This window comes from Saccopteryx leptura, chromosome 1 (assembly GCF_036850995.1).
Source record: "Saccopteryx leptura isolate mSacLep1 chromosome 1, mSacLep1_pri_phased_curated, whole genome shotgun sequence".
In the NCBI taxonomy this organism is placed as follows: Eukaryota; Metazoa; Chordata; class Mammalia; order Chiroptera; family Emballonuridae; genus Saccopteryx; species Saccopteryx leptura.
Window position 1 is genome coordinate 382,290,594 of NC_089503.1, and position 17,405 is coordinate 382,307,998.

The following is a 17,405-nucleotide window of genomic DNA, read 5'->3' on the forward strand; positions in this document are numbered from 1 at the left end:
TCAGCGGATTTACACAGGATTTCCCAGAATGCTCTAACCCTCCCTTGCCCACTTCCCTTCCCGAGGAGTTTGCTTCTCCTCAATCTGTACACGTGCAAACATTCCTTCTCATACATTCATTATTTCTATTTGTGCCTAATCCACATGTTATCTGGATCATTTGGGGCCCCTTATCCTGATAATTCAGGTCTTGCCCAGAGCTGACTTTTGTCTGAGTTAAGGTAACCGGACTCAATTCTTTTAGGGAGCAGACTTTGGACAGTTACCGGGCACTCAGCCCTGCCCTGAGAGCCGTAGGGCACGGGGCACATGGAGACAGAGCACACTGCATAGATGTCACCTAAGCCTGGGCTGGGGTGGCGTCCACGAGACTGGAGGAACAGGTAGGCCTTCAGATCTCTAGGTGCTCTGCACCCGTTGGCCCCCTTGGCCACATCTGTCTTCCTCGGGCAGCCAGTGGTGTGGTGTGAGGTGGGCTTCTTGCTAGGGTGAGCCTGTCCCCCAGAGAGAGTGGACTCTTCTCCTTGTGGGCCCTGACTCTGCATGCCAGCTCTCATTGTCACCTTAGAACTGGCCTGGTTCCCGGGAGCCCAGGAGACATTTGCACGAGGACAAAATCCCCAAATAAAACACCAGGCTGCCTCTCCCGGGTGTGGTTGAGACTTACAAGGCTGCAGGCAACCAGCTTAAAGGGCAGGAAACCATCTTGCCTTAAGAGCCAAAAAGTTAGGGTCAAAGGCCTCATGTCTTCCTGTTCCCCATCCCCTTGGCCCTTTCCCATGAAGTGAACACTTTATTACTGTCACAGTGTATGGGTTCCTAGGTCCGAACCTGGCCTCACTTCATACCAGGATCTATAACCCTGTGGTAGCATTCTCCCACTTCAGCTGGGAGGCCTGAGAGTAGAGGCGGTGTCTCCTCTCAGACTGGAGCTCCCTGAGGACAGGACTGTGTCTTTATTTATTGGATGTCTCCAGGAGGATGTCCAGTATGATGTTGGCAAATGCCTGGCTCAATAAATATTTGTTTAATGAACAGATAAATAGTCAAAAGAACCGGACTTTTTCAGCCCGTTCACCTTCATCTTCTTCCCAGAGCTGAGTAAATCAGTGCTGCTTACATCTGCTCGGAGCAGGAAGACCATGTGTTTTCCAAGCTGGTGTTGAAACCAAATTACTGTTGACCCATTGAACTATCAGCTTAAAAGTTAAACAAAACTTCCCCTGTTCCAGCGTTAGTGCGGACAAAGGGAGGTCAGACAGCCCAGGTGACTGTCACTTGGGAAATGGTGGCATCCAGATATCGGGCCTCAGACACAGCTTGCAAGGTTTGGAGTCTTAGAACCAATCTGGGCACATCTGCTCATTGTGGAAATGAACACCTGGAGCCCAGAGAGGAAGGCCACACAGTGAGGCAGGGTACAGTTGGGACACAGTGGCCAGAACATGTGTGTGTGTGTGTGGGGGGGGCTCCTCTCTCTTTTGTATCCTTCACCTCCTTAATTCTAGGACTGGTATTTTCAATAACACTTGTTAAGCCAGTCAGTGAATGTCTCTTTGCCTCAGTTTTCACATCCGTCAAACGGAGGGGACCACATGTCTTACCTTACTTCACAGGGACATTTAAAGGACCAAGTAAGAAAGTGGGTGTGGAGTTCCTTGGAAAGTTCAAAGGTGAGGGCACTTTGGTGATGGTTGTAAAATAATTTATAAGAGAATCCAAATAGAGTGGTCTTTCAAAGTTAGTGTGATTCCCAGACTTAAACAATCTAGCCCCATTGATATTTATTCATCAGTTCATACCATAAGCATTTATTAAGCACCCACTGAGTGCCAGGTACTAGGAATACTATTGCACCCCTTTAATTGAATCCTCACACAGACCCAGAATTTGCTAAATTATAATCAGATCCTGCCTCTCCTCTGTTCAAACGCTGCCACCGTTTCCATTCTACTCTAAGTAAAACCCAACAGCCCACAATCACCCCAGGACCTGCCCCCTTAACCTCTGACCTCAACTCCTAATACTCTCTTCTCACCTACCCAGCTGCAGCCACACACCCCAAACACTGCAGGGCCTTTGCACCTGCTGCCCCCCTTCCTGTAGTACTCTTCCCCCAGATATTGACACTGTCCCATCCTTCTTCAAGGCCAAGACTCAAATGTCAGTGGGATATTCTCTGGACACCCTCTCTAACATTTCAGTCCTCACATTTTTTACTCCTCCTACCTTCAGCATTTTCTTTTCAATCTAAATACTATTTATTTTCCTTATTTACTTAGTCCATTGTATGCCTTTTCATTAGAATGTAACCACCAGGAGGGCAGGGGTTCTTGTCTGTTTTGGTTACATGCAGTGCCTAGAGTACTGCCTGGCGCATAGAATGAGCCCATTAAATATTTGTTAAATGAATGAATGGTGAACGCAGAGACAGGGGCTATGTTCTCGTGAAGCCAGCCTTCCATGAGGAGAGAGCCTGTGGGGGTTAGGAGTGAGGAGGGGTGAACAGGCTGCAGACCCCAGGCCACAGAAATCTTTCAGACCCCTTCCCTCTGAAGGTGTCATCATGTGATTGCATTATCACTAGTCTTGAGCAGCACAATTTATAACAGGAGTTAACTGCTTACTAATTAGCAGCTGCAACAATTAATTGGCTATTTGTTAGAGCCCGATTTAATAAACCGGTCTTTCAGCGGCCGTAATTCTCCCCGGTGCTGGTCCCCTCCCAGCCAGCCTTCCCCACCTGACCCAGGGCGTCTTGCCGTGAGATGGAATCGATACCTGCCACTGTATGATTTTCAGAGACTGTTTCCCTCACGAGCAGACGACAATGTCCCCTCAACGACTCTTCCTTTGTCTCTCCCTCTCCTCTTCCAGGCTCTGACTTGCTGGAGGCGAATGAGCAAGAGGCAGAGGAGATGGGGGAGCTCTCTAGTAACACAGCCCACAACAGAAGCCCGCCACTGCCCTGCGGCACAAGGTCTGGGGCTCCCAGTTCCCTGATTGCCATGCACCCCGTCCCCCCAGTCAACAGCTAGCTCCAGAGGCCTCCTGGAGCCCAGCGCTGGGCTTTCTCTGGGGAGAATAGTGGGATTTTTCTTAGAGCATCTTGGGTGGAACCCAAGGATTGGCAGTGGGGCGCTGATGAGTGAGCTCCAGGCCTCGGGCCTCAGTGAGCTCAGGTCCAGTGGTCTAGCTCTCTGCCCTAACCCCCAGCAGCCCAATCTGGGGCCCAGGGAGTTGTTCTTTGTGTGTGAAAGGAACAGGGAACACTTCTTGTGGAAACATTTACTAGGCACATAAGCCCTTCGGTCTCTCCACCATGAAACAGTGGGAAAGAGCAAGGTCATAGAGCCAGGCTACCTAAGTCAAAGCCCAGCCAGGCCTTTAGCTGCATGAGTCACCAATTTGTTATTCTGTGAGAATAACAGTCCTATCTTGCATCGTTGTAATGAGGATTACATAGTTAATACACAGGAAGGGCTTAGCACAGCGCCTGGCATGTGTCAGCTATTACTTCGTCTCCCAGCCGCTCTGAGAGATTGGGATCCTACCAACTTTACAGCTGGGGAAACTGAGTCTTAGAGAGGTTAAGACTGGAAGGCAGGACTAAAGGCTCCAAAGCCTAGTTGCCTTCCATCATCAGATCCAGGGCTTTGGCAGAGACAGCAGGCGGGGCACACTTGGGGGACGAGATGACTGAATTTACAGGCACAGCAAACAGGCTGTCAAGGTATTTACACTGCATACAATTAGCTGCAGCGTATTCACAAGTGGATTAACTACAGCAAATGTTCAATCCCAGCTTGGCTCCAATTCGGTCTTCTGCTCCTCTCTCTCCCAAGTCCCTCTCCATTATGAATCTTCTTTCTCCTCCAGGCCGTGTAGGTGTTCTGAGATGACAAACTCAAGAAAATGTCAACTGAGTCAGTGGGGTCCCCTGTCCCCCCATTATGCACCCCACAGCCAAAGAGAAGCCATTAACTGCTATTTGGGGTTGGACTAGCCCTTTGGGAAATAGAAAGAGTTTCCCATGACACGGATAAGGGCTCATTCAACTTAGAGTGAGCAAAGCCAAGGAGGGCGGCAATCACTGTGATTACTCCCTGAAAGCTTCCTGGAAGTGGTGAGAATTTCTAGGAATGTTCAAATAATCAAAAGATGACAATAAAAGAATCCGCTCATTAATTGCACCCTTAGTTGGTGCCACTTTTTTTTTTTTTTTTTTCAGGCTGGGTGGGGGCGGTGGGTGGGAATAAGGTGACACTTCTGTCTCTCTGTGGGGCAGAAACGGATTTTTCTCTTTGGGAAAATGATTGGGGGGTGGGGATAGAAAGAAGGGCAGCATTGAGGTATCCAAGGTCTGTGGTCTCTGGTGCATGGTGGGCATCATTCAGTCATTCATTTAACACACCTTCAGCTGGTGTCTGATGGGTCTCGATGCTCTTATTCGGTCTTGGACCCACACAGGAAAGAAACAGAAAGGGGGAGGGGACAGAGGCCGTGCGATTAAGTGGAGGTGGAGGGAGAATAGGATTCCTCAGATGTTTCCGGACTTCTGGAGATGGACAAGAAGGGAGCTGAGGTTTCAGCGGATGGCACCCCCTCCCCGCAAAGCCGTCTTGACTTTCTCCCACACCCCCTACTCCTGCCCCCGCAGTTGGGGGCACGTCCTCCCGTGGGAGTCAACCCTTGGTCAGTCGGGAGAGGAAAGGCCGGCAGGAAATGAGATGGGGAAGGAGTGGTAATTACGACTATTTTTAAATTTTTATGTTTTAATTTACATACGAAAATATTAACTATTTTTTTTTTTTGGTGTACAGTTCGAGTTTTGACAAATGCAGAGCCGTGAAACCAGCATCAGGGCCAAGATAATGACTAGTTCCGGAGCTTGGCGGTCGGAGGGTTGGTCATCTCCACGCTAGTTAGCTGCTGCGGTTGTCTGCGCTCCCACCCGCCGCCCTAATACAACCCCTGCCAACAGGCCGAGATAAATAATCGCGACCGGTGGAGCAGGTGAGATCAGCAGGACTCAGGGAGGACACGATCAGACGCGAGGGGTCGGCCTCCCGCCTCGCTCCCCAGTCTACACCCCTTGCCACCGGCGTTGGCAAGGAGAGCTCTCCCCACCCCTCCTCCTGGAGGGCCCGGTGGAGGTAGCGGAGTCCCGGAGTGCCAGCTCCCAGCAACTGGTGCGGGCCGTGGGCTCAGCTGCCGGAAGGGAGTGAGCTCCTGGGGCGGCTGGGGGCGCCTTAGGTCCTGAGCGGAGGCTGGATGGCGAGAGCGGCGAGCTGGGGAGCATGGAGAACGGCCCGCTGTACCTCCGGCGTCAGGGTCCTGCGGACAAACTGTTGGCAACCTGTGGGCCGAGGGAAGGGCAGGAGCTCCTAGCGCGCCCTCTCCGCCCGCGGCTCAGCCAGCGGCCAGGCGGTGGCCCCACGCCCCACGCCGGGAGAGGCCGAGGCGGCCTGGGAAGGGGCGGGGGCTCGGCCGGGGGCGGAGGTACTCCGGGGCCGCGCTCACAGCCCTGCAGAGGACATCAGGCAAGCGACCGGCGCGCCTGCAGGACCCCGAGAACCGCAGGCGCCCGGGCCTTTCTCTCCCATCCCCGCTTTCGTCTCTCTCCCAAAAGTGCAAAACATTTTTACAAAGTGTGCAGCGCCCGGCGGATCGGGTCCCCGGGCGAGCGGCCGTTCTGGCCCTGCGAGCGCACTGGGACCGGGGCACCCGGCTCTGGGAGCCGGGCTGGGTTTGCCAGGGCGGGCGGAGAGCGAGTGTGCCCGCGCGCGGCGACCGAGCCCGCGCCGAAACCCACGTCCCTCCGCCACTGTCCTCGGGATAGATGGATCCATTTCTGCTTTCTGACATTTTCCTGCCGGGGGTGGGGGTGCGGAGAGAGAGGGAGAGATGGAGGAGGGGACGGGGGAGTGGGGAGGAGAGAGAACAGTCTGCTTCCCCCAGCCCTGTTTTGTTTTCTCTAATTGGTCCTGGGGGAAGCGAGGAAATTGGACAGAGGCTGGACCCGGCGAGCTGGGCTGCCTTTAATTGGCTCCTTTTTTTTTTTTTTTTAAACTGGAGGGGAATCAAACAGGAGAGCGAGCGACAAAGGGTGGGAGAGCGAGAGACCGAACGCGGAGACGCGAGGAGGAGGGAGGAGGGAGGAGAAAGGGAGAGAGAGAGGGAGGGAGGGACGGAGGGAGGGGCGGAGGGAGGCGGGGGAGCGCGGAATGAAAAGCTCCGAGGGGGGAAAAGCGGCACAGTGAAGCCCAAGTTGCGGAGCGAGCGGAGCGCTCCCGCGGCCCGGAGCCCAGCGGCCGCCGCGCCCGGGAGCCTGGCCCGGCCCCGCCCGCTCGGGGCCCCTGCTGGCCGAGGCCGCCGGGCGGGGGGCGAGGACGACCAACTTGGGGCGCGGCGCAGACCCGCTCTCCCGAGAGCGCCGAGCCCGGGAGCGTCGCGGCCGCGGCTAGACCGCCGGAGCGGAGCGCAGAGCGGCGAGCCGAGGCGGCGAGCGGCGCCCGGGCTGCAGCCCCGGCCTTGGCGAGAGCGCGAGTCTTTTTCAAACGACTCAAACTTTCCTCCTTTCCCCGCTTTCGGGGTCTCTTTTGACTGGAATTGCTTTCCCGATTCCCGCGGGGCGCCTGGGCGCGATTCCTCCCCGGGGTTCCTCGGTGGCTCAGCTAACTTCGCAGAGCCGGGGCCCCGTGGCTCTCTTCCCTTGGCCGAGCCCAGCCCACGCTACTCCCCGGCTCCGGAGGGCCGGGGCTGGGGCTCCTTTGCCTCCTGAGCGGGCGTCCAGCCCGGCCCCTCGAGCCCCCGGCACCCGCCGCAGGACTGGAGACAGCGGTTTAACCCATTCGGAGCCCGGCCTCCCCACCCCCGCTCAGCGGAGAGGCGTCCCTCGGGTCGAGAAAAGACAAGTTTATCAGTCGTCGTTCGCCTGTTGGATCCAAGCGCCGGCGCCAACGCAGAGGGTCCCTGGCTCCCAGTAGCCCGAGAGCAGAGCCCTGGGAACCCGGGGAGACTCGGCGGCTGGGCTCCTCGGGCCGGGGCGCTGGCTGCTGCGCCGGGCGCGCGGAGGCACCCGGGGCCGGGCCAGCGCCCCCTGCGTCCCCACCCAGGCAGCGGCTCCGCCAGAGGAGAAACGCGGGTCGCCGCGGCCGCCACCACCGCCACTGCCGCCTCCTGAGTCTCCCGATCTCTGTCGCCGCGGCCACCCCCTCCGTCGCCTTTCCGAGAAGGGGGAGACTCCGAGGGCATCGCGGGGCCCCGGCGGATGCGCCCCCAGCCGCCTCTCCGGCAACGCCGCCTCGCGGGGATGAAGCACCGGCCGTGAAGATGGAGGTGACCTGCCTTCTACTTCTGGCGCTGATCCCCGTCCACTGCCGAGGACAAGGAGTCTACGGTAAGAGCCCGTGTCCCGTTGCACGCCGGCTTAGCACCGAGAGGAAACTTTGCAAGAGGCGCAAAGTGCGCGCCGCCGGGGTTCGGTGGGGACCCGGGCTCACACTCTGGAGTCAATGCCCGGGTCCCCGCCCTTTTCCAGGGCGCGAGGAGACCGAGCTAGCCGCCTCGGAGCGAGGAGGTGGGTCGTAGGGTCTGGCGTGAAGCTGGTGATGCCAGGCAGAGCTACCCACTTTCTCAAACCCGGTCGCGGGCGGTAGTGATTGGGATCCCTGGAGTGGACCCAGTCGGCTCCGGAGACTCCGACAGACCCGAACCCGGGGCCTGGGGCAGCGGCTTGCAACGTAACCTGATTCTACCCCGGCTGGGCCTCTGGAGTGGAAGCCGAGTGATGCACGACCCAGAGTTGCGCGCGGCTTGCGGGAGAGCTGGCTACTGGCACCGCGGCGGAGCCGCGGGCCCGCCTTCCCCGATCTCGGGGAGGCTTCGCTTCTTTCACTCGCTTCTTGATAGCCGGAGCTGATGCCACATCCCCTGGATCCGGCGCTTAAAACCGCGGCGCCCCTTTTCGGACATCTCCCGAGCCGTTCTTCCTGTCTCCGGTCCCCAGCTATAAAATACCAGCCCCACCTTCCTTCTCCCTGCACACACACACACACACACACACACACACACACACACACACAGCCACCGTCCCCAGGAAACGCAAATATGGCACGCACCCACCGTCTACGTGTCCAAACTCTGTCTCCTGCCCCGCAGCTTTGCTCCCACGTCCCCACGCCTCGCTCTTGGGCGCCAGGGGGACTCCAGTCACCCGTCCCTTTCCTCTCCTGCGGGTTTTCCCCGGGAAAGGTCCCGAAGGCAGGCATCATCCCTCTCAGGGACCTCCCTCGGAGTTCTTGCAGCCCGCAGTGTCCTGACCCCGCAGCACAGAAAGTCCGTCTCTGGGCCGGGTGGCCTTTGCTCTGCCTCCTCCTGACTGCAGCGCGGTCTGTGTAGGCCACTTTTTAATGGTGTGTAGCTGGCTGGAGTGGGGAGGATTCTCTTTCTCTCTCTGAGGTTGAGGGCCTAGTTACTGGCCCTTAGATCCGGGGAGTTTGACCTGTTCTGTTGGTGGGGGTCAGAGGCTTTGTGCCCCCACTCCCCCTGCACAGTTTGGGCCACCAACCTTACATTCAGATGCTAATGCTTCCTTCTGGGTTGCCTCACAAGAGGGAGGGGTGTGCTGAGGGGTTTCTGGAGGTGACTTGCTAGCTGGCTTGGGCTTAATTCCCTGGGGAGGCGGGCACAGGCATCTGGCCAAACTCTGCTTCTTAATTAGTTTGTGTGTCTCTTACTGTCTGGCCCTTTACACTGGCCAGAGGAGGAAAGAGGGAGGAAGAGTGTGGCAGGGACTGAGAGAGGCTGGGTTATGGGGACGAGACCACTGAGTGGGTCCCAGACGCCTGAGCCTACCCAGGGCAAGGGAGGACGGCAGGGGTGTGTGTGTGTGTGTGTGCGTGTCCTCTTTCTCCCTAAACTCACTGTCTCCTTAAGAGGCAGCTTAAAGAGAGACGTGGATGAGTCCTTTACCTCTTCCTCCCCGCGCCCCAGGGACTCTGCAGAGTGACCTAGAGCCCTCCTGTGTGCTGCTGTCCTCCGCCCTGTCCTCCTTTGGAGTGGCTTTGGGCAAATCCGGCAAGCCCATTCCCTGGCCATCCCTCTCCTCCCTTCCCTCCACCTTCTCTGACCATCTCCAGGGCTGCATGAGGCACATCTTGAGGAAGCTCCTCTGAGTCTAGCCTGGAAACCCCAGCAACGAGGGCAAGGAGTGGAGATAGGTTCAGTGGTCTCTGCAGACCCTGATTGCAGAGTACTTTGGGGCCAGGATTTAGTCATTGGCGTATCTGCCCCCTTTCTTGGTATTTTTCCCCCTCCTTCAATGCACCTGGATCGAAGCTGCTCCCGCTCAGAGTGAGCCAAGTGGGTTGTGTGCATTGGGGCCAACCCTGGACTCCTGGCATCCTTGCCACCTGCCCTTTGAGAGCGGAGCTCCAGGGAAGCCCGGGGCCTCAGGGCACTCGCTGGGTGGGAAGTCCTGATGGAAGTGGATGGAGAGAGAGGAAGATCTAGCACGAGGAGGAGGATGGCAAGAGGTCCCGAGAGCCGTGTGATGCTAGAGGGGTGCTGTATCTTTGGCCGGAGACGGCAGAAGGAAACGCCACTGCCGGGCTGGGTCTGGGGTGCGCAGCATGGAGAGCTGGTTTTCTCCCCCCTCCCCCACTGCTCCTCTATGCCCAGAGTAGATGGAGCAGCCTGAGAAAGAGTAGAGGATCGGGGTGAAAAACGGTCACTAGTGTCCCTCACTGAATTCCAGCACTCAGCATGGTGCCTGGCACACAGCAGGAGCTCAACAAATATTTATTGCAAAAGAAGGTGGGGGGGGGCATAGAGAGAACCGAATATATGGTGACGGAAGATGATTTGACTTTAGGTGGTGGGCACCATATACAGATCATGTATCATAGAAATATACACTTGAAACCTATATGACCCTGCTGACCAGTGCCACCCCAATAAATTTAATGTAAATTGTGTGTGTGTGTGTGTGTGTGTGTGTGTGTGTGTGTGTGTATATATATATATATATATATATATATATATATATATATATATATATATATATAAGAGCCATGGTTTGGAAGAGTTTGAGGAAATGCCTCTTAAAATTCTTTCTTTCTAAGAAATCTGTCTAAGAATGTTTGCGGCAGGTTGGGCATTTTTTGAGGGTCTCTGCTTAGGGCGAGTCACAGAGTCTTAAGCTGGTGGCTGCTGGGGGCTCCAGAGAGGAAAAGAGAGAAGAGACCTAGAAGCCGAGTGCCGCCCTGGCAGGGAGGGGGGGCGGTCTGACTCAGGACACACAAAAAAGAAGTGTGCCCTAGGAAGGAGCCCCCACCCTGCCCCTCTGCCCCGGGCCTGTGCGCCGAGGGGAGGGCTGACTAGCTGAACTGAAGAGAGGGGGGAAGAGCAGGATGTGGAGGGCAAAGCTGTCAGCATCTGACCTGAGCAGCGAGTCTCTGCTGGGGGCTGGTAGGAGCCCGGAGCCTGGAGACAGGAGCCCAGAGACTAGAGCCCAGAGACTGGAGCCCAGAGACTGGAGCCCGGAGACCGGAGCCCAGAGACCGGAGCCCGGAGACAGGAGCCCGGAGACCGGAGCCCAGAGACAGGAGCCCAGAGACTGGAGCCCGGAGACTGGAGCCCGGAGACCGGAGCCCGGAGACCGGAGCCCAGAGACCGGAGCCCGGAGACAGGAGCCCGGAGACCGGAGCCCAGAGACTGGAGCCCGGAGACAGGAGCCCAGAGACCGGAGCCCAGAGACAGGAGCCCAGAGACTGGAGCCCAGAGACTGGAGCCCGGAGACCGGAGCCCAGAGACTGGAGCCCGGAGACAGGAGCCCGGAGACCGGAGCCCAGAGACAGGAGCCCAGAGACAGGAGCTCGGAGCCCGGAGACTGGAGCCCGTGCCGGGCTCCCTCTGAGGGCCCTCTTGCCTTGCCTGCTCTGAGCTGACTGTCTGCAACAGGACTGGGAGGTGCTCTCAGTCTGGCCAGGTGGCTCCACTCTTCTTTGGGGCGCAGATGCTACAGCAGCCGGGAGCTAGACCAGATGGTCCATTTGGAACTGGTTCCCTCTTCCCTCCCCACCTCCCCGCGTCCTGGCCCAGTGTGTTGTGCCCCAGGGCAGATCCTGTAAGCTGCTTTCTGGCAGGCCGGGTAGCAGGCTGGCCCCAGAGGTCCGGTTCTGGGCAAATGCAGTAGCTAAGGGAAGGAGGAGTATCCATCATGAGGCTAGCATCAGGGACCGCCTCCCCTGACTTATTTCCTACTATTGCTGCCGGACTTCTAGCCAGGGATTCCTCTCCCTTACAAAAACACAACGAACCCCTGGCTTATTTAATATGCGGCAGTGGGAATTGACATTATCCTTAAGACAGGTTGTTTGCAACTTACTGGTGGAAGTCAAAATATTTCACCAAAGGTGTCATCAGGAACTACTATCCTATGCTAATTTTTGTGGGAACATGAAGACAGATGTTGAATAATTTGACAAGAGCAACATAGCTTACAGAATTATCACCAAGTCAGGTTTCTCCCCCCTCCTCTGAGGGGTGCAGAGAAGGGATTTCAGGAAGCGTGTCTCCCAGGGCCGTCTTCTGGGTGTGGATCTAGGCGTGGGCACTCTGGGGATTCTCATTCGAGTTTCTAGCCTGTGCCCTGAAACCGCCTGTCCAGATGGAACTCTCTCGGGAGAACTCACTGTATTGGAAAACCCTGGACTCCTAAGGGCTAACAGAAAGCTTAGGTTTTTCCAAATGTCCTCAAGAAAGTCCATGCCTCTCTTCCTTCTCAGTTATAGAAACCGCACGAAGGAGAGAGGGGGCCTTGAGTCCCCCAATCCAGCCTGTTCTGTTTGCTTTGCCAGCATTGTCTGTACACGCCCCCCTCATTGCTGTTGGTCCCTGAGCCTGTCTCAGGTCTCCCCAGGTCTGGAGTCAGACCCAGCAGCCCCGCTGAGGGTAGGATCTTCACGATGCCTCATCCTACGAATCTATGCTTCCTGGATGGTGGGGGTCCTGGGGGTGGGTGGGGATGGTTAGAGAAGTTGTATGTGTCAGGAAAGCTCCCTTGAGGGGGCGGGCTGTGGCCATGCCAAGGGCCTCCTTGTAATTGGCCAGGCTTGGCTGTGAGCTGCCAGGGCTGGGTGGCAAAGCCCCATTTAAAGCCTGATATTAGCTCTGCTTTGCTGGAACATGGAGGGACGGGCGGGGGGCTCCATGGGGAGAATGGAGGGAGCTAATCACAGCAGCCAAGGCCGGCAAATGAATGATGCGGGAAATCAATACCTGGGTGCGGGAGTGGAAATCCGGGCCGTGGTAGCAGCCGGGTTCTCGGGCTGCCCAGGAGGCACAGGCAGGCCTGGGAGGGGTGAGACGGAGGCAGGAGTGTCGCGCCCCCTCCTCTCCACTTCGCCTCCTCCCTCTGTGCCCCCACTTTGGCCTTCCTTCCCCATCCCCTCGCATCTCCTTGTGGCTGGGCTCAGGGAGCTCAGGCCAGAGGATGCCCTCCCTGCCCAGCAAAGCCCAGGACCTAGGAGATGGGACCTTGGGCCTTTCAGTCCTGCCCAGCCCCTACCTGCCTCTGGACACAGCCTGACTAAGCCCTAGGTGAGGGGGTGTGTGTGCCTGGGGACCCTGTCCTGTGCACCTGTCACTGCCACTCCAGATGTGGCCAGCAGGGGGCGGGCTTGGCCACCACATTGCTTATTGCTTTTCCCAGGCTCCTTCCCTTGGCCTCGGGACTCCCTGAGGCCTGAGACTTATTCTAATTCCTTAGCCTGGGGCCCAAGGGGGCTCCTTAGGCCTTCGGAAGCTCCCAGGTTTCCCCTCCCAGTGTCCCAGGGCATTCACCTGTGGCCAAAGCCACACTCGCTGGCCTGTAGGCTCAGTTCTGTGGACTCGCGTGTAGGTGGGGCTGCGTGCAGAGCAGGGCCCCATGCCCTGGCACCTCGCCTCTGTGTGAACCTGGGGTGTGGCTCCTCTCCTGCATCTTCCCCGCCCCCATCATCAGAAGACCCTGCTTTGCAGGCATGTGTCTGCAGTCACTAGCTACGAAGAGGTCCTTATTGCACTTAAATGCTGGGGTCCTTATTGCACTGAAGTGCTGATATGGAGACAGAGCAATGCCTAACTCAAAGAAGTAGATCCTTTAAAAAACAACAACGAAATCTCCCTTTCACCAGGTCTTTGAATAACATACACTCTTTGTAAAAACAACCAGAGAAGCATAAAAATATAAGGAAGAAAGTAAAACTCACTTGACATCCTGCCATGACTTTAGTGATGGTTCTTCCAGGCATCTTTTTGTGCAAAGAAAAAAAAACCTTGCAGGGAGAATCAATGGTTATAACAACAGTCCTGAATAGGTGTGCAAGCGCCACGTGCCCTGCCAGGCATTCTCATGCCTCTCCGTCCGTGGAGGCCCATACATTCTGAGAGGTCAGCATAGCAGGTCCTGTTGCCCCCATGTGACAGATGAGAAAACCGAAGTTCCAAGCAAGCTGCTAGAGGTCCCACAGCTGAGAAGTGGCTCCGAGACTTGATCCAAGTGGATCTTCTGATTGGGGGGCCGGAAAGCAGTATGGTGTGCCCCTCACTGTTCATTAAACATCTCCCTGGTGCTGGCCTCTCTCGAGCCAGGCCCTGTCCTGAGGGTTGACAGGGACGCAGAGAAGAATAAGCTGGGGGCTCCGCCCTCAAGGAGAAGGGGAGGGGAGCCGCAAGCAAGGTGGCGGTGCCTGGAAGGTCTTGGTAAATGCCAGGAGGTAGGGGCAGATAAAGGGCTGTGGGAACCCCAAGGGGGGAGAAACGGCTTCCAGGGCCTTGCGGAAGAGGGGGCACTTGAGTCGTCCCTGACGAGGAGCAGAAGAGGTTGAACAGGGCATCCCAGGCGGAGGACAGGCCTGGAGGACCAGAGCCTGGGTGGGTGGGGAGCAGTGTCACCTGCTGCTCTGAGCACGGGTTGAAAGGGAAACAAATGGGCAGACTGAGTGGAACGGTAAAGGCATAATTAGTCAAAATTGCCAATGTTTTCTGCCCGGCTGCGCTCAGGAATGTGCGCTGTCTTCATTTGTTCTCACCGCCACCCCCGAGAGAGTCATTCGTAGCCCATTTTACCACCGGGTAAACTGAGGGCTCAGAGAGATGGCGTCCCTTGCCCAAATGGCAGAGCTGGGCCTAAACCTAGATCTGCTGATGGAGATCAGTGGAGGGAGGAGCCTGTACTTGGCGGGAGCAGGCTGGGATCCCGGGCCTGGGAGAAGCTGCTGGCAGGGCCTTGGGCAGGGAAGTGGGTTGATGGGAGCTGTGTTTCAGGCCGGCAGCTGTGCGGTGGTGTTTGAGGAGGCCAGGGTCAGGTGGAGGGAGACTGGCCAGGGTCTGGCAGGTCAGGGGAGCTGAAGTGCCAGGTTGATCCAGGTGGCTGTGAGAGTGGACAGGAAGGACTGGGTACCAGCAATGCAGTCATTCCACAAACATGACTGAAGGCTGTGTATGGAGCTCTTGAGATATTTGGAACTAAGTTCTTGCTTTCCTTGAGTTTACATCCAATTTGAGGGGAGACAGGCAGCCAACAAGTCAGTGAATAAGGATCTAATGGATGCTATGGTGACGAGTTCTAGAAAAACAAAACAAAACGGTAAAGCACCCAAGGGAACAAGGAGTGGTGGACAGTAGTTCAAGTTTGTATACAGAGGTGGTGGTGGGGGACCCCCTTGAGTGGGTGCCACCAGAACAGAGACCTGAAGATGCCCAGGGGAGAGGGAGGAAGCCCCATGGATATGTGCAGGAAGTGCATTCTGGGTGGGAGAGTAGCCAGTGCTAAGGCCCTGGGGTAGAAGCATGCCTGGCTTGTTTAGCCACAAAGAGGAGTCCGTATGGCTGGGGCAGAGTGAGCCATGGGGAGGGGAGTAGGATGTGGGGATGGAGAGCTAGTGTGTCCAGATTGTTGAAGGCTGTGTAAGGACCTTGGCTTTTATTCTGAGTAAGGTGAGGAGCCATGGGAGGGTTTTGGGTGGAGGAACACAAAGTGACACCTTTTTTTTTTTGCATTCTTTTTTTTTAATCTTATTTTTATTAATTTTAATGCAGTGACATTGATAAATCAGGGTACATGTGTTCCAAGAAAACATCTCCAGATTATTTTGACATTTGATTATGCTGCATACCCTCACCCAAAGTCAAATTGTCTTCTGTCACCTTCTATCTGGTTTTCTTTGTGCTCCTTCCCTCCCCCCACCCTCTCTCTCCTTCCTCGCCCCCTCCCCACCCCTCCACCCCACCCTCTGTTACCATCACATTCTTGTCCATGTCTCTGGGTCTCATTTTTATGTCCCATCTATGTATGGGTTCATATAGTTCTTAGTTTTTTCTGATTTACTTATTTCACTCTGTATAATGTTATCAAGGTCCATCCATGTTATTGTAAATGATCCGATGTCATCATTTCTTATGGCTGAGTAGTATTCCAGAGTATATATGTACCAAAGCCTTTTAATCCACTCGTCCTCTGACGGACAGTTGGGCTGTTTCCAGATCTTCGCTATTGTGAACAATGCTGCTATAAACATGGGGGTGCATTTCTCATTCTGGAACCCTTCTATGGTGAAAGTGACACCTTTTTAATAGAATTCCTCAGGCTGCCATGCATGGAATAGACTGTAGAGCAGGCGTCCCCAAACTACGGCCCGCGGGCCGCAATGCGGCCCCCTGAGGCCATTTATCCAGCCCCCACTGCACTTCTGGAAGGGGCATCTCTTTCATTGGTGGTCAGTGAGAGGACCACTGTATTTGGCAGCCCTCCAATGGTCTGAGGGACAGTGAACTGGCCCCCTGTGTAAAAAGTTTGGAGACCTCTGCAGAGGGTGGGTGGGGGGTAAGGAGACTCTTGGAAAAGGGGAGAAATGATACTGAACGAGCATTAGGTCCTAAACGCGTTTCAGGAAGAGCTCAGGTTAGGGATAGGAGCTGAAAATGGCCCGAGGTTTGGCGTTGGGAGGCTTGGCACCCCATGGCATCGAGGCAGAGGAAGTCAGACAGGTTTGGGGCAGTGCCGTGAAGTAGTTCAGAGCCTGTACTCTTGGTGAGAAACCCAGCTCTGACCCCAGCTCTGCGCGCACCAGCTGTCAGGGCCCAAGTTCCATCTGCTCTCTGAGGCGTGGCTTCTCCGCCGGTCAGCTGGAGGTCACTACACCCACCGCGTGGGCTCGTGATGAGCACGCCCCGAGATGATATCAGCCTGAGCACCGGGCCGGCCTCAACCAAGGCGGCAGAGATGATGTTATTTTTATGACAACACCAGTGCAGTTTCGCACTGGGTGGGGTCCTGGTGTGGGATGTCTGTCTGGGAGAGATGTTAATGGGGCCGCTGGACGTGAGCGTCGGTGAGGACAGAGGTCCGCTCTGAGGAGGTGGATCTGCACGTCTGGGTCTGCGTGCACAGAGCTGCTGTGGGCTGAAGCGTGGAGGGGAGTGAAATCGCCAGGAAGAGAGCGTGGAGGGAGAGAGCACCCTGGGGCAGGAGGAGAAGGAGGAGACAGCAGGTGGCATCAGGGGGTAGGAGGAGACCTGAGAGGGGACAGGGACTGGAAAGCCAGGGGAAGGGACCCAGCCTGAGGGAGACAGGGCATCTGGGCTCCGGGGGGGGGGGGGGGGGGAGACAGAAGAGGGGCTGGCCTGGGGCTGGGAGGTTGGCGGCTGAGGCAGCGCAGCAGGGAGCAGTTCCTTACCCAGCGGGAGTGTCCTGGGGGTCCGCAGGCCCTGGTCTCGTGAGCCTGGACTAGGCTGAGAGTCTGCTTTTCTAACAAGCTCTGGGCTGATGCCAGTGAGGGGCCCACGGGCCAGTCTCTGAGTGACGAGGGCCTAAAGGAAGGAGGACTGGACCCAAATGTGCAGACAGGGGTTGGAGGGCCAGGTAGGCGCCTGCTGCCTCTGAGGGGACCTGGACCAATAGCCTCACCTCGCTGAGCCTCAGTTTCCCTGTCTGGAAGACCGGTTCAGGCACGCTCACCTCTTGGAGTTAGGAAGAAGTCCAAGTGAAAGCACTTTGTAAACTCTCAGCTGCACGATGGAGACTGTTTCACGAGAGAGCAGAGGGGTGGCAGGCAGATGGTAGGGAGCCCCAGGGAGGGGGGCGGCATGCGGAACCCAGCCGTGCAGGCTGCACCTACGAGAGGCGTGGCAGGCCGGAGGGGGCCATGGCAGCTCCCCCTAGAGGGCAGTCTGCTTGCGGGAAGTGGCTCCCGTGCGACCTCAGTGCGGGGCGGGGTGACTGCAGGCGTGAGGGTGCCGCTGAGCTGGCTTCGGAGATCCCAGCACAGGCCCTTCTTGGTTTCTTTCCAGTCCCAGAAACTCAGCCCAAATAGACTTTGATTATCTGGAGGGTCGGAGGCTGTGTCAAGAAGTGCTTC

General features: G+C 56.6%; 1 protein-coding gene across 1 annotated transcript in view; it reads left to right on the top strand.

Annotated features, from left to right (window-relative positions):
* Positions 1-6,855: 6,855 nt before the first annotated feature.
* Positions 6,856-17,405, top strand: part of MDGA1 (MAM domain containing glycosylphosphatidylinositol anchor 1) — a 61,496-nt gene continuing 50,946 nt past the window's right edge. Inside the window, exon 1 of the mRNA XM_066359507.1 lies at positions 6,856-7,402. Within this exon, the coding sequence (XP_066215604.1) occupies positions 7,336-7,402 (67 nt within the window). The 5' untranslated portion in view covers positions 6,856-7,335. The remainder of the gene's footprint in view (positions 7,403-17,405) is intronic.